The following is a 27,783-nucleotide window of genomic DNA, read 5'->3' as shown; positions in this document are numbered from 1 at the left end:
AGTGTTCAATGCCTGAAGCCTGTCAGTGTTTCAGAGGCATTTGAACAATCCCTTAACAACATGCTTTAAATTGGTCAGCCCTGAACTGGTCAGGCAGTTGGATTAGGTGATCATTGTAGATCCCTTCCAACCAAAATAGCCTGTCCCATTCTGTACTAGTACTGGGTTAGCAAAGTTAGTTCTGTAAAGCGCTCTTTTACCTTCAGCCTGGAAATGGCAAAAGTAATTTTGGTTGAGCTGGCTTTCATAACATTAGCAACTGTTAATGTTATGAACAGGATTATAACAGGGTGTCAGATTTTACAGTTGGCACAATTTGAGGTAGGAATAAATAAAGCATATTAGGTGCTTTATTATAAATTGCACCTTATAATCAATCAGCTCTGACAGCAGATACATCATGTGGAGAAGCAGTCTTGTGCGTAACAGCACAGGTCAGGACTAGCCAATGTAACCTGCTTTAAATTGTGCACTTCCCGAATGTAAGTGTGTCTCATCATAATAATTACAACACAAAAGCACTGTGAAACAAGCCTTAGCAACAGATTCCACTTTTGCCATTTGGAAGTGGCAGTTGCAGGTCCTGGGACCAGCCCTCACTGTGGGGCCTGGGCCTTCCCACGGAAACTGCTGCAGTCAGAAGGGTTGATTTAGGGTTTCCCAGGAAAGCAGAAATCAGAGTGAGTAAAAAACTGCAGCCCTTTTGTGGGAAGGGAGCAGTGCTTACTGACTGGCTAGGCCAACAGGCAGGCTTTCCTCCTAACATCACGGATTTGTCAGTTTCCTAGAAATGAGGAAGAGAAATGTAGAAGAATGAAGAATAATGTGAAAACCACAGAGCAGTCCAGCTTATGTGTCTCAAGTTAAGCGTCAGAATCCATTTTAGCACTCAGGTTCCTTAGTTTTTGTCATTGCTTTTGAATATTTTTACTTTATTATTATTGTTAAAGCTATTTTTGGTAGAGTAACACTAAAAAGAAAAACAAACAAAAAGCCAATCTTCCTAGTACTACGAATGCAGTTACAAATACACTGGTGTTTCTAGGTTGTCTGATAGCATCTGGTCACCAGGAGCATAATATGGTAGCTAATATAAAATCATCATATACAACCAGTGTGTTGTTCATGCACTACTATGTCTTCCAGCTTGTAGAAATTACAACTGGCCTACTAACCAAATGCAGTGTTTTATTCATATCAGGTGATGGTCTACATCAACATTTTCAGACCCCTACAAAATTGTCCAGCAGAGGTGTGAGTGCTGCACTTCTTACAAAAGGCAGGCTTTTCTTGGTTACTTTGTCAGGCTTTTTCATCAGTAAAGCTGTGGGTCTCCAGGTACTGAAATTGCTACAACTTCTGTACTGTCATGGGCATATTAACCTGTGCTTTTTAAATCAGTGGGATTGACGTGGTGCACCTTCCTCATATTGCTGCCAAATGCTACATGTGTCACACCTAACACATGATGCTCCTGTCTCCCTTTTGGGATGCTGTGTACCTCAGTCTCTACCTTTTTTCTGAGGTGTGGGCTCCTCCCCTTAAGCCCACAAAAGACTTAAAAGCAGGCAGCTGTGCCATCCCCAGGCACATCCCCTCCTCTCCTGCAAAGCTGGCTTTGCTCCCGTATCTGCTGATACATACAAATTCTGACGACTCCTTCTTGCTGTGCAGTGCTGAGAAGTGGATCCACCCTCGGGCTCTTGTTTCCTGGCACTGCTGGTCTTCCCAACTACTCAGGTATTTGCAGCTAAAGTAAACTGGATGGAGATGGAATAAATGTGTATGAGTAGAAAGTGTGGGAAATTCTCAGTGACTGGTAATGTATCTTTGAATAGTTTAAGGACTTTGACTAAATGTGTTTCTTTATCATGCTTGATATTTTTGTATCACCTTTAGAATCAGTTTGATTTTTCTTTTCTTATTTGATTGTCAAATTAAAACATTGGCTTCAGAAATGTTTGAGGGTTTATGTCTTTTTGTGGAACAAGTGACTGTGTATATGGGACTAACGGTACTGGAACTAAATGACTCTACCAGAGGAATTACATCTTCTGCAGCACTGGTTCCACTACCCTTCAGCTATTTTTAATTGTTTGCCCAGTGATTGTTGATACACTTTTTCTGACTTGCTCTTCTTACAGTTTCTATGAAGTGATTCTTAACAAATGTTGACAAACTTTCCAGTTTAGACATATGTATATGTGAAAATCAAGAAATTGCCACAGCAGCATTAGGGTAGATTTTCTTCTGTCTTGCTTGCATTACATAGTTTTAAAATAGGCATGAATTGCTGCCTATTCTGATCTGGTTGCATTTCTAAAACTTTTTGTGCAGGTAAAAAAGACTGCATGTAGGCATATAGGTGTATTTTATGATGAATCAGCCCTTGCATATACTGAGCTATATTCAAAGCAAGAAATAACATCCATGATGATTTGCAGCATTTTGGAGAGGAAATTTTGCTGTTTGTTATCCCCTAATTACTGTTTTTTCAGTCTTTTTAAAAAGAACATGTGGGTTCATTCTAATGGCTGTGGAAAACTTTTTTTTTTATTAAATTCTGTATCACTATTGCTTCTAATTTATCTTTACCAGGTATTTCTGTTGCACATGGTGTTGCCAGGTTCTTTTGACAGAACACAGCCTGATGTGCTACCAATAGTAGAATATCATCTCAATGCTTATGTCCACAAATCTGATCAGCAAGAATGAAGGACAATAAAATGGGAAAGAAGATTCAGATAGTAAAGACAGTATCTAGTGCTAGAGACAATGCAGTTGGCATATTCAATGCTATTTTTCCTTCCAGCAGGAAGGAAGGAGTAGTTATGAATCTTGCTTCAGCTGTTACTTCTGTCAGTCAGCAAATGAAAATACTAAAGCTGCTGTGATAAAGCTGAATGTGGCTCTAGTTACTCCACCATCTCAAAAAGAATATAACTGATTGTTGTTGTAGCGCAAGTAGTTTTGATGACAGAAAATATTGCAGCCCATTGTATCAAATTAGACTTAATTTGCTCTAGCTGAACAGTCTTGTTCTAGAATGATGTGTTGTTTTCTTTGTTTTTTTTTTTAAGGAATGGAGAAGGTGGTTGCTTATCCATACAAAAGGCCATATGCTCTCTGGAGGCTGATCTGCTTTCCATGGGCTGGAGATGGAGCTTCTCATCTTGCTCAATGGGGCAGACTCTTCAGCAGTTCAATTGATGCTTACTCACTTGTGCAGCTAAGCAGAAGTTAAGCGTGTCTGAAATACATGGTAGCAAATTTTTTTGAATGGAATATGATGTTCTTGATAGCACTGCCATGTTTATCCAGTGGGTCTAATCCAGAAAGGAATTCCATTAGGAATTAGCATTTCCATTAGGGTGCTGAGTTTACTAAGTTTCTATGCCACCTCGGATCAAATTATAGATTAAAAAGTTATATTCTCACAGCCAAATTTCATAAGGCTCTAGTATGCTTGACTGCTTCAGAAACTATTGGTGTGATTCAGAAAGAGCAGTACACTGGCATATTGTTAATATGTTAAAAAAAGGCATCAGCAAGGTCAACAATGAAGATCTGAGAACTAGTTTTAATGTTGAGAGACTGAACAGAAGTTCTGTTATCCAGAGTGTTTGCATGGTTTTACACTTGTATCAAACCTGAAGTTTAAACTATGGATTTAGAACAGTGAAAATGACATTTAGTTACAGTGCAAAGTACTTCTCATTGCTATCAGGCTATATGAGCACTAAAAAGATCCATTGTTGAACTATTTGAAGAGGAACCAAGGCTGTTTTTTAGACCTTTCACAAAGGAAAATAAATTAGCATTAATAGAGACCATTGCCATGGCAATTGTACCAGTCCTCTAAATGCTTGTATGCCCTATGCTTTCTGTAAACAGTGGCACAAGTCACATCAGAGTTTCCTGGATTTTTTTTTTTTTTTTTTTTTTTTTTTTTAAATAGGAAGAAAAAGCTTTTGTTCACTGGAACTACTTCCAAAAAAGTTACTAAGGAGATGGCCTAGAAGCAAATGCAGACACAGATGAATAAAATCAGGGTGCAGCATGCTCTTTCAGAGATGTTCTGTGCAGAAAGGAAGTATGTAAGATGCAAACATTTCTGTCTATGGTATTAGATAGTGGTTTATTCTTTCTCTGCTAAAAGACTTTGCATCTGACCCATTACTTCCATATGAGTTTGGCAGTACGTGTGACGTCAAGAAGATTTTAGAAAATCAGCATTCTTTCCCTCATCTATTCATTCCTTACATTGTAGATTTCTGACCCAAGGCATTTATCAGTCAGAACAGTTGGAGAGGCAACATTTGGGAGTAAAGGAAGGGGCGTAAAGCTAATCTGTTCACAGGATTAAAAAACAGTAGTAGAATAGCAAATACACTGTATCAGCTTTAAGAAGGCTTAATTTAAATAATCTATATATTCTGCAGAATAGATTTAAAAGCTTAATTAAAATTATTGTACTGTTTCTATCTGAAATAACTATAATTCTTTTCTCTCCCTTCCTCCACCTCTTCTGCAGTATCCTCCATAAGGTTTCCTGGAAGAGAATCTCGTCGTAGGGAGACTTTTGCAAAAGGCATGACAGACATAGTTAATGAAATTGCAAATGTTTTGTTAAAAGAACTGCAAGAAAAAACATTAGCATTTTTTGGTCACAGGTAAAAATACATACATTTCTAGATACCCTAGTGAAGAAGCTTTATCTTTGAACTCTAGGAATAGATAGCTACTTGCCTTTATTTACAAAAACTTTAGGAAAATACACTTCTGCAAAAGCCTTTTGTCAAGTCATCCTAAAACATGCTGTTGATCTCAAAGACTATTACTTCAGGCACAACTTCTTCTAAAAATGGCAGTGTTGTGTTTCTTTTTCCTTTTTTTTTTTCTACACTGATAAATTATAATTATTTTTACTGTTAATATTTGTGTCAGTGCTTGCTCTAAAATGCAGGGGGGTAAACCATTCATAAAACACATAGATTTTGAAGATTACTCTATCCCAAGTATTCAAAATAACTGTTCCTTCTGCAAATTAAGGAGACTACTAAAAGAAAGAGAGACTAAAAAAAGGTCTGATTTGTAAAATTAGGCTGCATAGGAATACATTTCATGTCAATTAACTAGAATAATTCACATGTCATATATGGTTTCAGTAACTGTTCAAGATAGCCAGTTAACACTGAAATTCAAATGATGTTTAAATTTTCCAGGTTTTACATATGTTTTTGCTTACTTTGCTTTAATTTCTCTTTTTGCTGCAGTTTCGGATCTTATGTTAGTTTTGCAGTTCCACTACACTTGAAAGAAAAGTATGGACTAGAACTGATCCATCTTTTTGTATCAGGGGCACATGCCCCAAACATAAGTTTCAGAATCATTAACAGTATGAAACGAAACAGTGAATTAGCTACCAAGAGTAAAAATAACATTTTACAGTATGGTATGTAGAGTGGCTTTAATAGAAAACCTTTGCTTCTGAATCTATGTAGAAAAATGTCTTGTTTTCTTGGAGGACATTAATTCTGAGGCAAAGAATTTCACATTACAGAGTATTCACTGCTGCTAACCTTAGCCTGGGGAGAACAGTCTCCTTAAGCTAATGCCACCTTTTTTGAATACTGTCTTATTTACTAATGGCCTCTGGCTTAATACTGAAAAGTAATCAAAACAAAACCTGAAGTGCCACTCCCTGCTCTGTAACATGTGAAATAGCTGTCTTAACCTAATCTTTCATAAACCTCCTGCACCAGCCCTCACTGCATTTGTCTGTTTCTTTCTCTCTACCTTCGTTATTGGCTTTTTAATCCATCCTCAGTTTCTCCAGAGGTTCTCAGACAGCATTTGCTATTTCCGTTCTTCTGTTCCTGGGGCTTCTTAGCAATCCTGAGTACGAGCTAGTACTTCATGGAAGCAATTGTTATTCCTGCAAATTTCCATAATCAGTTAGACTCTCCAGTCCTACATCAGTCAGATTCATGTCCACTGCTAGGCGTTTCTTTCTCTTAAACAGATTATTTTATTAGTTGTATTTCAATTGTGAGAATCAAACTTTGAACAAAATTAATTTAATGGTTGTCTATGCAAGTTTCAGACCTTGAGGGTACTTGGCTCACTCACAATCCGTATTTTCAGCAAACACAGTCTACTAAGTCTAAGAAGTATTTTCTGTGGATGTTAAACTAATCAGCCGTTCATTGTATTTTGGAGACATAGAATCATTGTTGTTTTTACTAAAACAATTATTAAAGTATTATTTAAAGTATGTTTTACCTATAACACTTCATCTATTTTGTCTGGCTGACAGTCTGAAGCATTTATTTCCATCAAAAGCATACCCACACATTATGCAAAAGATAAAGATGTTCTTACATATCTAGAAATTCTAGGAGGAACTCCTTCTGAGCTTCTGCAAAATGAAGACATTAAGAACCATCTGATAAGTACTGTCAGAGAAGACATTAGAGTACTTCAGACATGGTTGTAAGTTTTACAGTTTTGTTATTACATTTGTCTTTTACAGTTTTAATTCTGTCTGACTCAGGTTTTCTTATTTCTCTGTAATTTGTTCTCGTTTCTGTTACAAAAAGAGTATGAAACAGTAAACATAGTTTTCTCCTTTGTGTGCTTCTACTACTTAAACCCTAGATGAAAACACTGCTTACTGTAGCAACCACTACTGTTATTACAGAAGTGAACACATCATGGTAGAGTTACAGCTCTACTTAGGATCCAAAGGAATATTCTCACATCTTTTCTTGTTTTCTGAGCCTAATAATCTCAACTGATGGTGCCTCAGGATCACTGCATTTAGCATCCTGATCTGTGGCCCCCTAATCTAACCAGAAGCAAAGAATCCCCGTGTTGTAGGCATCCAGAGTACAACCAGCTGCTTCTGCCCTAACTGCTGTTCCGTCGATGTTACACAACAGCTATGTAGCTGAGTGGTTGAAGTTTCTTACCCTGGCAAAGACAAGGACACTCTTGGATGTGAGACCCATTTTGGCCATAAGGCCCTGAAACATTAGAACTTGAATATAAGCAGACAACACAGTAATTTATTGTAGGTGAGAATTTTCATTGAATTTATTATTGAAGCTTGTTTTTTCCTAATTATTGGGTCATTCTTTCATTAAAATTTTTAGTAATTGCAGTAGGGTAAGGAGCTAAGAAACTTACAGATACAGTAGTTCCTTCCCCTGATGTTCTGCACAATCTAGTTCCCGAAGTTTGTTATGTTTTGGAGGAGAAAGAAAAAGCTATTTGTATATGGAAGAAACCCCCAAATATAGGTATCTGATGGAAAGTTTTATTACTGCTTTTTATACTGCTTTATGTTCACAGTTTTGAGATGGCAGAAGGGAATATCCCCTTCTCTTGTGGTATTACCTGCTTTAATGGGTCTGAAGATCAAGCATATCTTTTAGAAGGTACTTTGCTTATACTTACACATCTTCCTGTTGTATCAAATCAGTTAATGAAGAGCTTTTCTAGAGTCTTTAAATCAACAAAGCAGTCTTAATGTATGAACCAAACCAGTTGATATGGGATTTAAAATAATGATTAAATAGTAATTTTGAAATTGTTGTGCAAAATGACTCCAATAGTTGACATTTCTCAGAGCCTGGCACTTCTTTCTCAGCCTGGCATGATCTCACAAGTGGAGATACTTCCTTCTACAACCTTCCCGGAGGTCACTTTTATCTGCTGGAACCCTCTAATGAAATTTTCTTGATAAAACACATAAGATGTTTAGAAAATGCTGGCCTATGAGTATGTCCCTCTATTTTAATGGCAGACAGTGTAAGATTAGTCCACAGCAGTTAAAAATAAGTCATTCTTTCTGTACAATTGCATGCAGTTATGCCTGAGTTGTTCTGTTCCTCTATAATCCTTTAGAAGAGGGAGTTTTTTCGATTTGTTTGAAAATAAACATTGGCTTTGGGGCTTAAAAATCAAACAGTTTCCATCTTTATTTTTCCCTCTTCTCATCTTCCGTGTGCACAAATCCTTCATTCCATAACCTCATTTCCAAAAAATGACAGCTTGTTTTACTTTTAAAAAATCCACAATTCTTACAGGCAGCTTAATTTATTAGGTTTAAATTTATTTAGAATAAGATACAATCTAAAATATAGAGTAGGTATGCAAATACCTTTTACAGTCAAACAGCTTATGCTTAAAAGATTTTACTGTCAGACTACACAATAAGGAGTTAAGGAGTTAGTATTGCATTTTTCTCAACAGAGTTAGTTCATTAGCTACTGAAGGGTTAGTTGTTAGTGGGAATTATTTTGAATATTCTAGATCCCATATTTTTCTACCATTTCTTTTACTTTAGAGATATAGGCTTTCATGGCATCCTCCTTTGATAAGCCTGCAAAGGAAAGTAGGAGTCATTATCCTTCCTCATTTGTCATCCTATAAACATGACTAGATGATGTAAATTTAATTGGTGTAACACCTTTTTTCAGGTTCCATGCCTCCCATTTGGCTTTGGCTTTCAAATCTAGCGTTCCTGGACATTCTGCCGAAACAAATGCATACCTTTGATTATTGTGCAGATTTGCATAGCATTTACTTGATTTCATCAAGATATGTGAGTAAATGTGAAGTATATATAGGAATAGGAGTACCAATATTAATATCTCCAACAGTAGCCTGTTTGTATAATCCGTACAGTTCCTTCAGTTCTTCATCAGTTGGCCTTGTTTTTAATTTTTTTACATCTTCTGCAGCAGTGTTAAAGTCAGCCTGATGGAAGAAAAGAAAGTTTTCCTCTCAAGGAGTGTGCTTAAAACATTAAGTATAACACGCAAGTAGTATCATTAGACACTCTTGATTACTCACTTGGGTTTAGCGGTAAATCTAGGCACTTTCCCATGAAAGAAGATTAATAAAACCGTAAGTTATTAGAAAGGGAACCAGGCCTACTTAGCTGATGAGGTCAGCAACACTAAAACAAGTAAACCTATTTTTTCCAGCTAAACACTTGGAACCATTACATCTAAATTACATCTAAACACTTGGAACCGTTACTGACTGTCTAGTGTCAGGGTGTCTACAAACACACTCATGCAAGCAGCCTATACAATTAATGTAGTGTAAATGTCTCTCTCAGTCACACTGGGGGTATGAAGACATTCACTGAACTTTATATCCCAGTGGTGATCTCTGAATCCTTCTGTCCCTGACCGCATAGTGCTGATTCAAGCAGCAGAGTGCAAATACCCTTCGGGGGGTACTTCCCACTTCATTTCCACTTCTCTGCTGACAGTGACAGGCAACCAACAGCTGGCACAGACATACCTGCTATTACCACCTTCAACACTCAACTCAAACACAGGGGAGAACATTAAATTTACTCCATTCATCATCATGCATCCCACACTTATATCAACCCAAAGCTATAGCCATTATTCTCTCTACATACTAGAATCATAGAATCATAGGATGGTTTGGGTTGGAAGGGACCTTAAAGATCATCTAGTTCCAACCCCCTGCCATGGGCAGGGACACCTTCCACTAGACCAGGTTGCTCAAAGCCCTGTCCAACCTGGCCTTGAACTGCCAGGGATGGGGCAGCCACAGCTCCTCAGGGCAACCTGTGCCAGTGCCTCACCACCCTCATAGTGAAGATGTTTTTCCTACTATCTAATCTAAATCTTCCCTCTTTCAGTTTAAAGCCATTCCCCTTGTCCTGTCACTACATGTCCTTGTAAGAAGTCCCTCTCCAGACTTCTTGTAGGCCCTTTTTAGGCACTGGAAGCTGCTCTAGGCTCCCCAGTGCCTTTTCTTCTCCAGGCTGAACAAGCCCAACTCCCTCCGCCTGTCTTCACAGAAGTGTCCTCTAAGCCTCAGACTAGACTTGAGCATAGAGCTTGGAGTCCTGTTACACGTCCCGGGACATTTCAGAGAGCGCTAGATTTCATACAGTGACCACAGACTCACCAGGTCACTGTGCTACTATAATGCAAAAAAGATACAAGCACTTTAATACGTTTACTTAAAAATAAAAACCAGCATTCTAGCAGGAATTAAACTGATCATGAAAACTATTTTAATTGAAGTAACTGGATTTAGTCAGCTTGTATCAGAGTTATAAATGGATTATATGGATAACAAAAGCTCTTTCTCTTCTTTGCTCTGGATAAAGAAAATGTAAGTATTTTCTTCTACAAAGTTTAATGTCAGAAATAAATACAAAACCTCATTATTTGTTTTCCTGAAGGCTACAAAATGGGAGTACAAGGTTCCTCATGTCACTTGAAAGAGAAATTGTAAAACATTTCATAAAGTGTCTTCTGTCTCAATTCGTCCAAGACTTTAAATAACATTTGAGGGGCTTGAATGGCTCCATTTTAAACACAAACTAAAATCTTCGCTCCCGAGTTGCAGCTACGTGAGCAGAACCTGTTCTTTGCATTGAAGTCAAATTCAGCTTTTCTGACAGCTGCAAGCTCCCGGAGCCAGTCCCACCTTTCTCCTCTTGTTTGCAGAACTCAAGCACTCTTGATTAGATCTCCCAAATACTTTAATGATACAGACAGTAAGAGCTGCCTGATGTTCCCTTTAGAAACCTGACAAAGTACAAAATTCCACAGATGGTACCATACAAATAGTCACACTAGTATAAGTATATAAATCTTGGAAAGTCTATGGAGGGTCCCAGTTAAAAAGTAGCCATGTTAGCAACTTAGTGATTGAAATTAAATAATAATAGAAGCAAACATTTCCCCCAAACACTTCAAGTATCATTAAAGCATCTAGTTGTTTCCGGCTAACTAAGCTCAAGGATTTCCTCAAAATACAACAGTATTTTGAATAGATGTATAGCATTTATTATGCAGAAGCGCTCAACAAAGGGAAACGAAATCAGCGATGTAACTAACATCACTGAATTAACAATGTCTGAAGGAAACTGGAACCTGGTACACCTCTGACAGTCCTAAAGGCAAAGCATTTATACTCACTCTGTCGGTATAGATGTATAAAAGGGATGTATGTTTGCTTACCAAAATAAATGTGATGGCCCACCACTCTTGAGATTTCTTTTATAGGTAGAATTTATTAAAATAAGTATTTAATTCTTAATCCAAACACCAGGATTGTGACATTCTTGACTATACCTACTTATCACAGACTCCTACATCACAGACATCTCTTAATACTATCCATACACGTACAAACAAAAGCAGCATTCATGCTCTGCTATCAGTAAGATTAAGAAGTACTATCAATAATAAAACATAACTGAGTTGCCACAATTGACTAAAGTTTAAATAAGTTCTATCCTCACCTTTATACTGTGGCTACTACTGCATGTGGGCCTCTGCCAGCACTGACGTACAAGGACCATTCAAGTCAGTGGAAATCTTCCACATGCCTTGAATTGTTTTCTGATCTAAACTTTGCAGTAAGAATGAACTAGAAGCCTTGTTGGACTTGTACAAGACAAAAGATAACTAAAAAAAAAAATTAAGAAAGGGAACCATTAAGTGAATAAGCTTCTTATCTTCATATACTTACATCCTATTTGGATCTATAGGCAAGTATCACAAGATACTGTTTTAAAAATATGCAAATGCATATCTTTCTTACAGAGCAAGAAATATGCAGAAATAAAATTTAAATACTGGTTTCTTCATCTCCCTCTAGCCAGTCATTGTGCACACACTGTTGCTTAGGATTTGCTGCTTATACAATATATTTAGGAGCAGCCTATAAAAATATAATTTCATTTTAATCACATGCCAATAAAATTCCCTTTTAACTCCTCAAATTAAAAGCAAAAGTATATATAGAGACATAAACATACACACATGCATTAAAGGTAAATGCACAAATCATCAGATTATTATCACATACTCCATTTGTGCAAAGAAAAAAGCTTGAATGAATTCATTTAGAGCATTTTACCAGTTTGCAAAACTTATAAATCTTTTACAGCCTCCCTGATGAAAACATTGTTTTATTAATTTTGTCCTCACTCCCATACAGCTTGATTCAATGAATTTTTATGGCTATGGATGGTAGCTGTCAACCAAAGCCATAGTGGATAGAAAACCTCTATAATGTCTAATGCAGAATGTGTAACCATGCCGTAGCATTTCAAGCACTGATTTTTATATGAAAGTGTAACTGTACACAGCAATGGAATGGCATATCATACTGCACTCAGCTCTTTCCAATGTGATTTATGGCTCATTGCTTAATTGTCAAGCTAATAAATTTATTTTCTAGAGTGAATCCAAGGCAGAATAAAACGAACTGTAATTTCAATGATCACTAATTAAACAAATTTGGCGTTATGTTTGGGATTTGACAATTCAGACCAACTGAAGAAACAGGATTCTTCTCCTTAGCTGTAAAACGCCACAACAAAACCTCTGTGCCATTCAACGTAACTGGAGCTCAGAAGAAAATTGCTGAGCTACTGGCAATACTCTCCCTGCATCTAGGTCAGAGCATTATGTTGCTCACTCTTTGCAAAACATGCACACTAACCAAGCTGAGACGGACATTATAATGAGTCTGGGATAAAGGGGCTTGCAAATCTTGAAGTGAAAGGGATAATAGAAAGCCTAATGAAGAAAACCAGCCTAATCCATCACGGCATGAGCAAGACAAGGGAAGTATTCATCATCTGCTACAAAGGTAGGAGGCTAAAAGCCAGCAATTAAGATAATTTCCTCAAGAATGATTTAACTCCATAGTCAGAGACAAGGTAGAAGGAAGATGTCTCTAGCCAAGAAGGAGAAAGTAACAGCTTTCCTAACAAAACACAAGCCCATCGAAATGCACCACTCCAAACACGCACACACTCTAAAAATACATGCACAACTCCCTTAAAAATTATTCACGCTTCCCAAATGCACATATACCACTGCTTCAGGGTTCAAAGCTTCCCTCCTCCTTTTATAGCTAGATCCTAAAAAACTAAATATGTAACTACCTTTCAGTGCATAATGCAGCCCTAGTAAACTCAGCTGCACACATAAAGAAAAACAATTCATGCACTCTCTAAACAGGTAAAGCTCCAAAAATTACACGACGTCTGAAGAGTTCAAAATAAGCAGCATGTCTCTCACCCTTCACTTGCAAGAAGTAATGCATTATTTAACTTCCAGAGGCTTAGGCAAATGTCTTGCGCTGCAAGGTAACCTTGATTTTGCAGTAATAATCCTTAAGCTGAACAAACACTGCTGTCTCCGACGCGGCTCTGCACAGATGGACAGCGCACCCCCTCCCTCTCCTCTCCTTGTGCCTCTGCCCCGCCAGATGCAGATGCTTACCTCGAGAGTCATGATGCTGCGAGGATGCCCAGGGACTGGCCTCCCTCCTTCTCCAGCGGGGATGCGGCGCTGCTGCCCCTTGGCTCCTGCGGCGCGGGCGCGGTGGTGGGGCTGAGCTCCGCGGAGAGCGCTGGGCTGGGCACCAGTGGCCTCAGCTTGCCAGCCACGCCGGGGCAGGACAGAGGGGCTCGCTCACACTGCAGGGACAACTGAGCGGTGACGAGCGACAGGGGAGGGTTAGTGGGGGCATTAAGCGTTAAGCCCACGCTAGTTTGTTCAGAAAGCTTGAGCTCGGTTCCATACCCCTGAGGATTAGGCCGCCCTCCTAAGAGCAGAGATACAGCAGGCTTTCCAAGCCCTTTGTTTGAAAAAGGAATTTCTTGAGTGATATGAACCACAACCAGCCCAGCTATGGCTACTGTTCCCTCTGCCACAGCCCCTGCCCGTGCCCGGCCCTGCCTGGGACCTCGCATCCTCTAACTGCAACTCTGAAAAACACGGGGGTCATCCGGGGGATACCACACACCAGCAGTCACACACACAAAATACCTTGAGAACGCTGTTTTTTCTTTGCTCTACTAAATACGAGATTAAAAAAATGAATATTAAATTAACAGATAAACTAACCTACAACGGTAACCACTAAAGGAAAAAAATCCATCCCTCCTTATCTATCAATTCATAAATTATTCATATTAACGCCTCTGTACATTTATATTCGTAATTCCTTAAGCATGGTTTAATCTACGTGTATCTGTATAGTATTAATCTATACTACTGTATGGCTTCAGAGCTTTTACACCGATAAACCCGGTAAAAACGCAGAAACTGAGCGTGCTGTAAAGGTTTGTCACTGGGCTCCCGGCACGTTGTGGGAGACCCTGAGCATAATTAGCTCTACCTGTCACCCCATCGTGACAGAATACGATGTATACGCGCGGCAGGGGCGCACACTAAACAGCAGTGGACAGGCGCCCCTGTCGCTGTGAAGTCCCTGTGAAGCACCTTTTGACTTGGCCATGATTTCATTAGATGATGTACCACAAATCACATCTATCACCCCCTATAAAGCAATTTACCGGTAGCGCTCGGAACGAGGAGAATGCCGAGAGGAGGCTTCTGCCTGTAACGCCCCCTTCACTCAGAGCCGCAATGCCCGCGGTTTTTCTGGTCTGCCCCGGTAGTGGGCTACTGCCCGGTAGTGGCTACCGGCCCGGCCCATCTACGCGCTCCCGCCGCTCCCATGCTGCGCGGCTCCTCCCTCCGCCCGCTCCCAGCCCAGGCCCCCGGGGCGGGAGGCGGGCAGCGGCGCAGAGCCCGCTGTGCCGGCGCAGAGGCGGGCCGAGGGGCGGAGCGGGGCTGCGCTGAGCGCCGGCGCGCTGCGACCGACGGGCGTGTGCCCGGGCAGGCGGGCGGGTGGCGGAGGCCGCGGCGGGAGGTAGGGCTTACTTCGCTGCCGGGCTGCGGGCGCGGCCCGGGGAGGGCCGGCCTGTTCCTGCGGCGGCGGCGCTCCTGGCCCCGGGCTCGCAGCCGCCCCGCGGCAGGGCTGGGCCCAACGGCTGCGGGGAGGCGGGTGGAGCCGCGGCTGGGGCCGGGGCGGTGCGCTCGCACGCGGTGGTGCTGCTGCCGCGCGGTGGACCTGTTGGCCAGGGGAGCCCCGTGGAGGGGTCCCGGCTGCCCGGGGGGCGAGGGGCCGGGGCCGCGGGCTGGTCGTGTCTCCCCTCCGCGGGGAGCAGGGGCTCGGGGCGGCGGGGCGGGGCGCGGGCGCTCAGTGCCTCTTTCGTGCATCGTTGCTTTATTTCGTGTTCTCGCACGCTTGTTTTCCTCAGTAGTGCCCATTCTGAAAGGGAAAAGTTCAACTGAAAAATATCTCACCTTTTGCTCCTTTCTCATGTAGAAGTGGCTGACATGGCTTGATAACCCTTGCAAAAGGCCATCAGAGCATCCCTAATTGAAAGCTGTTAAAAACCATAACCCTGACATCTTTTTTTTTTTTTTTAAACCTGTCATAAGCTTCCATTTCCCGTTCGGTCCCATGTAAGATTTCTAGTGGTCATTTTCACTCTTCAGCTGTTACCACTTTTTGGTTGTTGCAACTGTGATGGTAAGCAAAAGGGATCAGATAACTGCATGGACGATAGCTCCATTAAGGACTAATGAAATAGGTTGGCAGATCTTCCATCCCTGATGGAACCATTCTGGGTGGCTGGGAGCAGAGGGGAATGGCAGCCCTGTCCTCCCCAAACAGTTTCTCCAGTTCCCGGTGTTGGAGGCAGACAGCTGGGGCCATCGCCTGGGTGCCCTGCAGGGCATTGCACAGGTTCTGAGAGTGTGACAGAGGGCACGGTGCTTTGTTGTATTTTGAAATACCTGTTCAGTTTCACTGTTCTCCAAAAACCGCTCCTATGTTTCTGACAGCTTCACAGTTCGCACTGCATTGATAAAACTCTTGTTTGTAAGCTTGGCTGTGCAACAATGAAGATATCACTGCTTTAGCGAGGAGATGGTGAATGGTAATCCAAGCAGGAGTGTGGGGACTTGGTGAGTTACTAGGGCCTGTAATCAGGCCTGCCTTCACTGTTACTTGGGACTAGATCAGTCAGAGCTTGAACAGTTGTACTTTCCCTGCACCCACTTCATTGAACCTAAAGGCATGATCTAGGTCACACGAGTAAAAAACACCTGAACTTTCTGGAGGCCCATTCCCTTCCTTCATGGAAAGCATAAATTTATTAATAGAGTCTGCAGGTTTCTGTCATACCTTCTAAATGCAGACAAACACAAGACATGGATTATGGAATGAAAAGGTAAATTAAAGTTCTAAAAATCCTCAATAAATTCCGGAAGTTGGAGCTTGTTTCACATTGTGATTCTGCTTTTTTTGGTTTTGTTTTTTTCATGTCATTATACTGCTACAGCACAGCTGCTCAGCAGTGAAAACTGAGTGGTCCTTCAACTTGTGGTTCTGGGTTGGTTTGTTTTTTAGAAGTATAGTATCTCCATCTGCTTTCGTTGAGCTTTAGAAGGTCTCTTGTCACTGGTGTTGCCTTGCTGTCCAGTCTGCTGTTTAATTTTTTATTAAAAAGAGGCAGCACAGCAGGTGCCTTGTGGAATATGTGTTAAAGATTAGCACTGAGCTTATGTGAGGAGGGCAATAATTGCCAGTATCACTCTGAGATGTGACATTTCTCTTCTGCGCTCTCAATAGAAGCTTCTGGTACTGATGTCCACAGCAAACAGTGCAGTATTTGAACTAACATTTAGTACTTTCTTCCCTTCACAGCTAGGGTGGCGAAACACAAAAGAGGCTCAGGATGTCTGTAATTCAGCAAGGGACAGCAACACTTCGCAAAGCAAAGAAAGCTGCTGTAAAAACATGTTTAGATAACCCCTTTGTTTTAGAGTGGAAAACCATCGACGGAGAAGATATGCATTTTATACTACAGACCTTAGAAGAAAGGATTAAACATATTGGGCTTAAAAAGGTTGAGACCCCAAGAATAAAAAAACGTTCCCTTACAAAAAAACAAATGGAAAGAAAGTGCAACACTACCACCAGTGACCTCCCCAAGGAAGAGGATGCAGAAGGCCATCGACAAAAAACGGGGTGGACTGACACAAGTATCAGAAGACAGCTTGCTATTGGAGTTAATGAAGTTACAAAAGCATTGGAAAAAGATGAACTACTTCTCTTGCTGGTGTGCAAGTCTGCAAAGCCTGCCATGATCACATCGCACCTCATTCAGCTGAGCGCAAGTCGAGCCACACCAGCAGGGCAGGTTCCCCGCCTCAGTGAAACTATCGCACCACTTCTTGGCTTAACATCCGTTTTAGCACTAGGCTTTAAAAAGCAGTCTGATAAATTTACAGAAGCAATAGCAGCAATAATTCCCAAGATACCAGCTTTGGAAGTGCCGTGGTTTCAGTACAGAACTGAAGCAGCTGTGGATTTTGCTCATACAGGTTCTTCAGAAAATGAGGAACCTGAGCAGCAACCTGAGGCGCTGGGGGATGAGTTCATGAGCCAGAAGCGGAAGCGTATGGAAAGCAATCTTTCAAATGTAATTTTGCAGCCTATGAAAATCAAGAAACTTGTCCCAAATCCAAATAAGATAAAAAAACCACCTCGCAAAAAGAAGAAAGTTTTTTCAGCATAACTGATTTTTTAAATGCAGTACGGAGTACAGCTCTAACTGAACTATCTTGTTAGGCTTTACAGTGTAAAGCACTTGAATACAAGGTGAACGTGATGTTGCATTCAGTTGAGGTACTTTCTGCTTTAATAAAGAATATTGCTCAAACTTGGGTGTGAGTCTTTACCTGGGGGCAAATATTTCATTTGCACAGAGTTAAAATTGATAATGAATATGCTGATGTAATTGAAGACATTATAATAAGTACATCTTTGGAATTAATGCAAAGCACTAAACAAATGTTGTATTTTTATACAGATGAACATGCTTCAAGCAAAACAGATTTAAGTATAATTATCCAAACAAATCAATACCAAAAGTGAAAGTTTATTTAAACAAAGGTCCATGCCAGTATAACTTTTAAAGCTGGTTCAATGCTTGTTTCAAGTAAACAGCACACTTGGACTTCCCTTTTGAACTGTCATAGTTTGCTGAACAATAACCTTGTTCTGGTGAAGAACATACACAGACTTGACTTCCATCTAATACCTGGTGTCTCATACACTGAAGGAACAATCTTTATTTTCAAATACAGAACAAAACCCAATTACTACTGCTGCATTTTGAAAGATGGCTTCCTTATGCAAACTATTAACACACACCCTGTGAGAAAATGTAAGCTAACCTAAACTCCATTTGATTTCTAAATGGAGTCGATTAATTTCCCAGGAAATTGGATAAGCCATACACTGTTGGGTATAAAGTAGATGACAGCTGTAACTGCCACAAGACTGAAAACATTCCACGTAACTTTTGAGTTTTTTCTTTAGTTTTGCTAGAGACTACAAATAGTTTCCTAATGAGATAATTGTGTTGTAGGAAGGAGGGGGAATAGTGCTGCAATCCAGATAATCAAAATCAACAGGCGAGGAACTTACTTGGCGCTCTGTAGTTTAAGCAAACATCAATATGGTATTTTAAAAGAAACCACAAAATACCTTTAATTACTTTGTTGATCCTTAAAAATGGAATTTACATGTTGTAGGTTTCAGAAATTTGTTAATCCAAAATGTCCAGTACCATCAGATACCTAATCTGTATTTTAGGTTTATTTAAGCGTGACTTTAGTTCATGATACCAACTACAAAGGGAGGCAGTAGCAGTGATTCTGTAGTCATGATGCTCCCTGAAGTTTAAACAAAAGTAAGATGTTTAATGCCAAAGTTTTTGCCCTCCCTGGCTGAGAGTGGCAAGAAGAGATGACGGTTTTTTGTCTGGCTTTGTAGTCCTTCATACATGGCCTTTGTTCTGGCTTTTTGTATGCACAAAAATGTGAAGGCATGCTAGCTAACTGTAACATTTACAAGACAGGGAAGTTTACCCTTCAGATTCAGAAGTAAATGGCACTATTCTCCCAGAATACAGCACAAGAGTGGCCACACGCCTTCCTTCATGTGCAATTACCTTAAGACTAGGGCAGAAAGCCAGGCTGCAAGTAAGCCAGGTTCAAGTCTGTCTTCTACCTGGACATATTTGGGCCCATCATGGCCTCAATGCTTTTCCAAACAACAGTGCTGGGGAGGATTTGCCTTCCGATTTCAAAGAAGAGAGAAAAGAAAATGTCTGGCTACCCTTTCTTCCACTTGCATTTTCATGAAGGGAAGGGAAGGTAGAGAACATGAGCATATCTTTCACCTGGCATTCAAGATCACCCCTCCAGGTAAGGGAATGCTGGGCTACAACCATTTCTTAGCAACTCAGTACCCCACCCATGAGGACAGAGCTATGCCCTGCTGTCCCACCTCGTGTTAAACAGCAGCCAAGTGAGCTGTGCCTTTAGACCTGAAGCAGAACGCACTGAGCATCTTCCTGCCTTTTGGGAATTAAGAACTAAGTCTTTGATAGAGTTGAGATTAAATCCTTCTTGAAACCTCAGATATCACTACCATCAGTTACAGTTTCAGGCACTTAATTCTGCTCAGGCCTCACAGAGGGAGTCAAAGCTCCCTCTGCACCATCTGTTATGACTGCTACTAGCAGACAGCTACCATCAGAGGGCCAAAGTTGTAGAGCCCAGCTGCACGTCTGAGAGATCTCCTCTGAAGCCCTTTTGAATTAATGAGGTCCCAAGCTGGTGCACACCCAGGGGTCAGACAAACCACGTTGAATCCCTTCCTTTGTTTGAAGGAAGTCGAATGCTTTAATCATAGAGCTATAATGCAGTAAGGGAAAGTATTTATCACTGACTCTAGGCAATTAAACAAGAAAAAGAAACCAAACCACAAACCATTCACACATTGGAAAAGGAGTGGGAAGAAAGAAAAACCCCACTGCTACAAGGAGGTGGGTAGGGCTAGCAGTTATGAAGAACAGACAAATTTATCTTCATCTAAATTGATGTTTTCAGGTACAGAATTCAACTTCCAGCAAGATCTGCTTTCAGAATTACAGGCATGTTTAAAAGGAAAGTTTAGACATTTGCATTTCATGAGATATTCATGTCACATTCAAAAGATGCTTACAGCACAGAGGCTTCACTACCACAATTTGGCACTTTCAGCTAGAACAGTTTCTTACTGCAGACTTTCTCAGTGCTCACGTTACTGCAGCAAGCGTGAGCTGAAAGAACTGCTACCATATCTAGCTATGACACTATGCTGGAATGCATATCAAGTGCTTCAGAAGCCACTCTGGTTGCTGAGCATTCATGAGGGAATTAACAGCTCCCCCCAACAACAAAGATCAGCCCTCCTACGTTTCAGGAAGCGCAGTACAAAGACTTCCAAGGACTGAGGGTAGAGCGTTTCTCTTCTGCTTACCAGCCACATATATAGTAAAACTTCTTGTTCCAAAGTCAGGATAAAAACACTACCAGGAACAATTTCTGAATAAGTATTTACACAAGATACTTTTCATTAGAATTACAGACTTCATAGGAAATCAAAGTAGACAAAGGAATATGTGCAATTTCGCAGAAGCGTTGAAAACATTCAAACTATAAATATCCTGATAGCACTACTAAAATTCTTAGTTTTACACACAGGCTGATGTTATTCTACTGAGGAAAAACTAAGGTTTTGTGCCACAACTGTAAATTAAGTACAGTAATGTATTATCATTCCGGCAACATAGATAACACCCAGACGAAAAAACATCAAAATAAGAAAAAAAACCACCTGCCACTGAACAGTGCGATACTGTTAAATCAATCCACTGATCTATCGAAGATCAAAGTACAAATCTGTATTTTTATTGATTTGGCAGCGTTGCTTATGGAGAAACAAATGCACTAGTTAAACCAGTACATTGTCATACTGCTCCAGTTACAAAAACATCCAGGACTTCCATAGAGCTACAAACGTATTGTACTTCATTATTTTTCCCCCAAATGATGATATCCATGTGAAGTAAATAAGCAAAGATACTCAAGTTTGTATCCTTCATTCTGTTACACTGACAAACATACACCACCACTTAATAAATAGAAATGCAGCAGTTTCATCCACATAATAGCAAATATTTTGTACCCCTAATCCACCACTGAAGTTCAGTTTGTACAAAACAGTCTTTTCTACAGAGTGGAAAAAAAATACCTTCTTCTCATCAAGGTGCAAGCTAAGCTTTGAAACTTAAATGAATGTGCTTTTATTCTTTTCATGGACAATAAAAGAGTTTCATGGACCTTCTGATCTATCTGAAAATGCATAAATTTGGTCACATATGGATGTCTTCATTGCTCAGGTTTAATGGGCTATCTCAGTATCACCGACGTTGTGCTTTTACTCCTCTTGAACAACACCGTTCCAAGAGTTATGGAGATCAAATTAACTCAAACGATGACCTCAAAGTTCTAGAAACATAAGTGTCCTCATTGTAATACAAGACCAACCTAAAGGAAGAAGAAGACGACAGCATTTCAGTTCAAGTATGGCAATAAATCTAAATAGCATTACTTTTCTGCATGTCAATTATAGATCTTAAATATGACCGATTAAAAAAGTTATTTTAAAACATTTTGGCCAGTGTAGATTAATGTACCATTACACCAAAGAGAATTCAGAAGCTCTTTTTTCCTCCCTTACCTTTTCAGATTCCATGCCAGGACACCTCCAGTTGTACAAATAATACTGCAAATTTCCATCTCCAATCCCAAACTTGAGTTTTTTCCAGGAATGTTTTGTTTTCCATTAAGTCTAGTGCATTGAACACATCAAATCCTTTCTGGCAATAGCAAAACATTTTTTAAATTTTACCTTTTAAAGTTTCAAATGATACATACAATGTGACATACAATATCCAAGAGACAAGGCTAATTAAGTGGAAAAAAAAAGGGAATAAATCTTGCCTTTTAATTAGGTACACACACAAAGAAATTTTCCCAAGAAAAAGTGAAGCATAAGGCACAACTTTGCTTGAAGATTACCTCCAAAAAGGCAGGAATTTTAAAGCCACTTTCAGGGGTAAAGGTCTAAAGAGTCACTAAAGCATTATCTATTATCCTATCGCTATAGACAGGCATTTTTTACAGTCACATACAGTGTTTGACACACACGGCCTATTCCAGCTAAAGCTGCATAAAACGGCTTATGGTGTTTTCAGCCATTTATCATTCTGTTAAATGTTTTATTTCTGTGATTTGGTCCTTTTCTGAATGCCATTCTATTTAGAACTCTAATCTTTCATGTTACGCTCCCTCATGCACCCTCTACCAAGTCCTTCTCTCCTCAGCCTCCAAATTCACCACTCAAAAAGCATTCTGCTCCCAGAACAGACACACAGCCGAACTACTCACAGGGTTTCAGTGCACCAACACAAACATACTCAAATCCCAACTTTACTGTGAACTCTTAACATGCAACCATAGAAATAAAGTCCATCACAGTGACAGTCATCACATATGAATAACTGAATTTGCTTGAGGTTCTGGATATAAAACTCCATTTGTTTGCAATTAACTGTGAGGGAGTCTGACCTAAGAACCTGAAGCCTTAACAGCACAAAGGCTGTGTGCCAGCAGGACTTCAGGCACGCATGTGACTGCTTTCATGTAGCTTGAAGCCCTGAACAGATACAGCCTTTGCAGACCATCACTGGCTTCATACAGGATCGACACAGAAATCCTGTGTCACATGCAGCACAGATGGCTCTGAATGTGGTCTGCTGGAACACAGCTAGAAATCCTTGCATTGAGCACTCAATCTGGTAGGTGTAATACCACAAGCCAGTGCGGCAGCAACACTGCAGATGGGAGGGGCAAGCTCCAAACATAAGGAGCAGAAAACATGCCTATGCTCTGCAGTGTGTTGGGAATGGTTGCTAGAATGAATATTATAGACTAGATGAAGCCTGTGCAGTGCTGTGGATTGCCAGGGCTAAACAGGTCCCTGAGAATTCAGAGTGCTGGGATATGCACCACTTGCACAGCTCTGTACCAGACTATATCGCCACTGGTGTTGGCACTGCAGTCCCACAAAACCCTGATAATTAAGGACTGAGTATTAGTTTCCATCAGACAGAACCAAAGTCTTAAAATTCTTATGTTAAAAAACTTCCATTTATAGTCTCTTCCTTTCCATTCAACTAAACCATCTGTCAGTGTAATTCCATGCATGAAGGTGTGCTTAAAAGCTACAACATAACAGAGCTTTATAGGCAGCAATGTAAAATGATAAAGCTTGCACAAAATAACTTTTACATTTTGTAGAAATAAAAAATAGTTTAAACAAAATTGATTTAATAGAACTTATTAACTCATCTTCAAGGGAAACTATTTTAGTGATACTTTCTGTTCTACTGGTACTTAGGGAATATGGTCATCTGTGTGCTCTTGGATATTTACAGAGCTCAAGCTATTGCAAACACTTGATCTTCACGCACTTGTCATTCCTAGCATTGCTCAGAGGAAAAACAAGCATAGCATTTTATACTTTAATATATATAGTATACGTCTCAACAACTGCACTCTGTACTGTGAACAGCAGAAGAAATCAGAATGCAATGATACGCATAAATTCCTGCCGGTTCTTACCTTGTCAGCACTCCCAAGAATACTTTTGTGAAAGAAGCAGAAAAAAAAACCCCAACATAACTTACCAATTTAGCTATAATGAGTGCATCATTCATTAAGTCCAAGAGGGGGTCTCTGTTATGAATGTTGTAAAAGGAATAGGCAGCTTTGAGGCTTTTATGAACAGGATGGTGCATCACTTGTTGAAGGTAACGTGTAGAAACTCAGGAAGTCTGTTAAAACACCATTTGAGGCCCTACAAAAAAAAATTAAAATCAATTAATAAGAAGTAACCACTTGGTTATTGGTTAGGCTGACACGACAGTTCTAAGGAAGTAATAAATACAGCACAGTTCTGTGCACTGTAAGTATTACGGTGTAACAGGTAATCTTGGCTAAGGTTTTGAAGAAACCTGAATTCTTGCCAAGATGTATCTATACATCAGAGTGAGACTGAAGCCTGAAATACTCACTTCAGAAAAGGAAACAAACATTTAGCTTTTTCTAGTCTATTACACCAATAACATTTTGACAAGGAATTGCCAAAGCATTACAGTTTGTTTTCCAAGCTTAGCCTAATATCAACAGAGCACACTTCCAAAAAAAAGTACAGAAATTTGTTTCCAATCGAAATAATTTTTAAAAGAATGCTTTTTAAAACTGATGAAGTTCACAGTGAGGAGTAATTTTCTCAACTTTCTAATACCAGGAAAAAAAATGTACTGTGCTGGCATACAAAGCATAGTTAAATCAGCTTAGTGATTTACTAATCAACCTATTAATCCATTTTGCTACTATTAATCCATTTGCTAGACAACTGCTAAATCACACTGAAATTCTATTAAGAACAGTAGCGATCAAAAAAAGGTACTTATACAGAAACCTAAAGTATCCTACATAAACTCCTTCATATGTCAGGCACCTAATGCAGTTTAATTATCTTCTGGAGTGTAGATTAGTAGGAAATGGGAAATAATTGTACCTGGGTTACGACCTGACATGCTGAGCACAAAAAACCTACCCAGATTTTCACTCCTGCTATTCAATTGCGGTCTCCTGATATCTCCAAGAAGATAAGGCAAAGGAGACACACAAATGCTTGTCTTGCTTGTTTGCTTTTTTTGAATTGACTGTGTGCCCACTATTTTGAGCTCAGTGAAGGACCTCACATGGACCTTAAATTGGTAGTACTTCTACAGTAAAAAGTAAGAGAGTGAACCCACCACATGCAAAAAAGCTATTGTCTTAAGCAGGTACAGATTCTGTAGTAGAGATAAACTAAAAAAGAGTAACAGGAAGTTACTAAGTCCCTCACTAAATTCAGTAAGGACAATAAAAATATTAATTCAGGAATTATACAGACTATTTTAAGGTTTTAGCTCTGCACATTACAAAGATGACTTAAAAATCTGATGCTAACTTCTCCAGGTCACACATGTCTTTAAGCACTAACCAATCTACATTTTGTATAGTGTGAAACCAGTCCAAGAGACAGTGTATAACAAACAAGACAAGATTGCGCTGTTCAGTTAAAATGGCACTGCCAGTGGCACACTCATGGTGGTCTGGTGCTTACAGATTGTTCTGTAGGCTTCAACTCACTAACAAAGTCAAAAACCAACCCAGAGAGTGGGGAGTGAAGAAGAGGAGTGGAGAAAAGTGGAGAAAGCAGGAGGGAGAATAAATTAAATTATACCATGGAAGATTCCAATGAGCACTAGACCCACTGCAAAAATGGGTGACATTGTTTAGTGCAAGGTGTCCCTGCCCCTGCTGGCAGGAGGGTTGGAACTAGATGAGGTTAAGGTCCTTAAGATCCTTTCCAACCCTAACTATTCTATGATTCTATGAAAGTAGAAAGCTAAGCTTGGGACAATGACAAGTGATAAGCACGACCTCTCATCTCCAGCAGCAGTAAGTTTCTAAATTCAGCTGAGACTCCTGCACAAATTCAGGCTGCAATGTGAGAACACTGAGCTTCACAACCTTCAGCTTCTGTGAGGAGCTGGTAGGTTTAGGAATGTTAGTGCTGATTATTTTCAAATAACCTTGTCTCTTTAAACAAAGTAATACACTATCCAAGTATGATGCCTACAACTGATTTAGTATGGACTCAAAGGGAAGAGTGCCTCTTTCTCCACTAGCTTTATCACAGTTATTATATATCGCAGCTTGTCTTCCTTGGAGATTTCCAAACCAAATGGTGATCTATTCCTGCACTGCTTATTTTGCAAGAAGTGTTGTGACCAACAGGCTGGAGGGTGGGAGTAGTAGGGTGGGGAGGGAAGAGTAAGTGTTAGGAACAGATGATGCTCTCCATCTTTTGAGTGGACAAAGACTGTAATTTTCAAGATAATTTAACTGCTAGCTGACAACACTCACAACAGCACCAAAAGATGTTAACTTTTACTTCTCTATTTTACATTTACATGTATATATGTACACACATACGCACACTTTTTTACTGGGGAAAAAAAACATTTTACTGAAGCAGACCATCAAAAAATATAATTAGCCCAGCAAGTGCCCCTAAAACTGGTTTTAAAATAAAGAATTTTGAACTAGTGCATGGCAAAAACTTAGACACCTGACAGAATGATACTGAACTCAAACTAAATCCTTATCTCAGTCATTGTGTCATTTTTTCTGTTTTCTAGAAAACAAGATTTGAAGACTGCTGCTTATTATCATGTCATACCTCTATGGAAAAAATGGACAAATGGAGGTGGAAAGGTTGTTTTTTAAAATATGTAAAGTTCTTTTCTATAATATTTCCAAGATAGTGATATTTTGAGTTTTCAAAATTCTTCTTAAAAATATCCTGTTATAGGAGCTGCAGTTTATCACAACCAAACATTCGCTCATTAACGGGATGCAATGCAAAGAACAAAGCTTGGAATCAGAGTATCAAATTCTACCTATAGCACAGATTTTTCATACTGTCCACACTTCAAAAACTTGATGCTGACATGAGCTTCTGTAAGCGTCATTCACATACACATTCATCAAGTAGTTAGGGCATGTTTTACCTCTACTACGTAAGTGTCAATAATATGATCCCGAGGCAGGAACCAGTGGGCTACCTCTTCTTCATCCATCACAGGAGCAAGATTAAACTGTTTCAAGTAAGTGTTGATTAATTCTTGTACTGCTTTAGTATCTTTTTGTTCCATTGGTCTCAAACCTGAAGTCTTTGTGGCCTTATTGTAACAAAAGAAAGAGAGATGTTAAGATGTTGAAAGGAAAACTGCATATACAGCAAAGCCTGAAAGTAGGTTGCAGACTCACTCCATTTGCTATAATGCATTCATTATTAGCCTACTTTACCCCAGCCACCTAATTCATTATGCTATTTTGCAAACGGCTTTCAATCAGAATTCCCTCTCTTCTAATTATTGAGACAGTCTGGGGCACTTCAATCTTTATATTTCATTATTGAAACAGTTTCATTTCTCCAGAGAAATAGACGCCATTGCCAACAGCCTAGACTTCACGCATTTTGTACTGTTTAATTTTTTTTAGGACAGTCTTTATTTCTTATCTTTTTCTAAACTACCTAGAGCCCAGACACAGAAACAAAACATACAGCAACTTGCGTATCAGAAATTAATCTGAAGACAAGAACACTTGTGATTCAACCAAAGTCAGCTGATAAAGTATAATTAGAAATCATTTTCTTTTTAAAGTCCACCTATTATTAACACTTGCAAACTCCCTTGCTAACTCAACTTTCTATACAGGTGCAACTGCTGTTGTGTTAACAAGAAAGCTTCTCATAACTTACAGGTGCCCAAAATTAAAAACCTACAGTATTTTAACAAATAAAGTTACTTATTTGGTTTTAAATATCAGAAAAGGAAATAGTGCTTTCCAGTACTATGCAATTAACGTTTAAACAAGCAAAGGTGATTAAAGTTTTCTCCCCAGCTTTTATTAGCTTTCCTGAATGTTTCCTTTTAGGGAGGCTAAGGCTTGTTCTCTTCAGAGCTCATTTATCCTGCTTCATCTGTCTGAGCTACATACACATATCACGTTAATCATAGCAAAGTCAATTGCAAGAGCAGCCAGGTAGAGACTTGATTACTGGAAGGCTGAAATTAGTGTATTTGATTATGGTCTGCTCAAAAGGCATTATTCAGGGGGAGGTATTTATTCACATACTCTGGGAGCCAACAGCCAGATGAAAAAACCAAGGCACATTTTTCCACAGCTCTGCCCTGTGTATTACGTTTTAGTCTTCCTGCTTTCCTCAGCAGCCTGGGACTATGGTTTGCCTCCACAATAGCACTTCATCTAGATTTTTAAATGCCCTAAATCCAAATTGGTATTCACCTGA

General features: G+C 39.7%; 4 protein-coding genes across 6 annotated transcripts in view; 2 read left to right on the top strand and 2 right to left on the bottom strand.

The window, feature by feature from the left end:
• The first annotated feature begins 3,080 nt into the window (after positions 1-3,080).
• On the top strand, positions 3,081-7,880 carry OLAH (oleoyl-ACP hydrolase). Its single transcript, XM_030496903.1, has 6 exons — positions 3,081-3,206; positions 4,529-4,673; positions 5,277-5,376; positions 6,320-6,495; positions 7,357-7,442; positions 7,655-7,880. The coding sequence occupies exons 1-6, from the start codon at positions 3,083-3,085 to the stop codon at positions 7,783-7,785; spliced, it is 762 nt and encodes a 253-aa protein (XP_030352763.1). The 5' UTR covers positions 3,081-3,082; the 3' UTR covers positions 7,786-7,880.
• Positions 7,881-8,098: 218 nt separating this feature from the next.
• ACBD7 (acyl-CoA binding domain containing 7) lies at positions 8,099-15,049 on the bottom strand. 2 transcript variants are annotated; one of them, XM_030496887.1, is made up of 5 exons: positions 14,757-15,049; positions 13,308-13,516; positions 8,649-8,766; positions 8,477-8,539; positions 8,099-8,389 (listed from the first exon to the last, which is right to left on the bottom strand). In XM_030496887.1, exons 2-5 carry the CDS (start codon positions 13,317-13,319, stop codon positions 8,316-8,318), a joined length of 267 nt encoding a protein of 88 aa, XP_030352747.1. In that variant the 5' UTR covers positions 13,320-13,516; positions 14,757-15,049; the 3' UTR covers positions 8,099-8,315. The 2 variants fall into 2 exon arrangements, with proteins under 2 accessions (XP_030352747.1, XP_030352737.1); XM_030496877.1 differs by lacking the exon at positions 14,757-15,049 and adding an exon at positions 14,209-14,655.
• RPP38 (ribonuclease P/MRP subunit p38) lies at positions 14,646-17,608 on the top strand. 2 transcript variants are annotated; one of them, XM_030496857.1, is made up of 2 exons: positions 14,646-14,742; positions 16,589-17,608. In XM_030496857.1, the coding sequence occupies exon 2, from the start codon at positions 16,622-16,624 to the stop codon at positions 17,462-17,464; it is 843 nt and encodes a 280-aa protein (XP_030352717.1). In that variant the 5' UTR covers positions 14,646-14,742; positions 16,589-16,621; the 3' UTR covers positions 17,465-17,608. The 2 variants fall into 2 exon arrangements, with proteins under 2 accessions (XP_030352717.1, XP_030352725.1); XM_030496865.1 differs by having other exon boundaries at positions 14,663-15,848; positions 16,591-17,608.
• A 3,055-nt stretch (positions 17,609-20,663) lies between these two features.
• Positions 20,664-27,783, bottom strand: part of NMT2 (N-myristoyltransferase 2) — a 31,143-nt gene continuing 24,023 nt past the window's right edge. The window contains 7 exon segments of the mRNA XM_030496915.1: positions 20,664-21,329; positions 21,523-21,603; positions 21,605-21,661; positions 23,534-23,647; positions 23,649-23,703; positions 24,705-24,709; positions 26,477-26,647. Coding sequence (XP_030352775.1) covers positions 21,309-21,329; positions 21,523-21,603; positions 21,605-21,661; positions 23,534-23,647; positions 23,649-23,703; positions 24,705-24,709; positions 26,477-26,647 — 504 coding nt within the window. The 3' untranslated portion in view covers positions 20,664-21,308.

The sequence above is a fragment of the Strigops habroptila genome, chromosome 1 (genome assembly GCF_004027225.2).
Source record: "Strigops habroptila isolate Jane chromosome 1, bStrHab1.2.pri, whole genome shotgun sequence".
Lineage (NCBI taxonomy): Eukaryota > Metazoa > Chordata > Aves > Psittaciformes > Psittacidae > Strigops > Strigops habroptila.
This window is presented reverse-complemented; position numbering and strand designations above follow the sequence as displayed.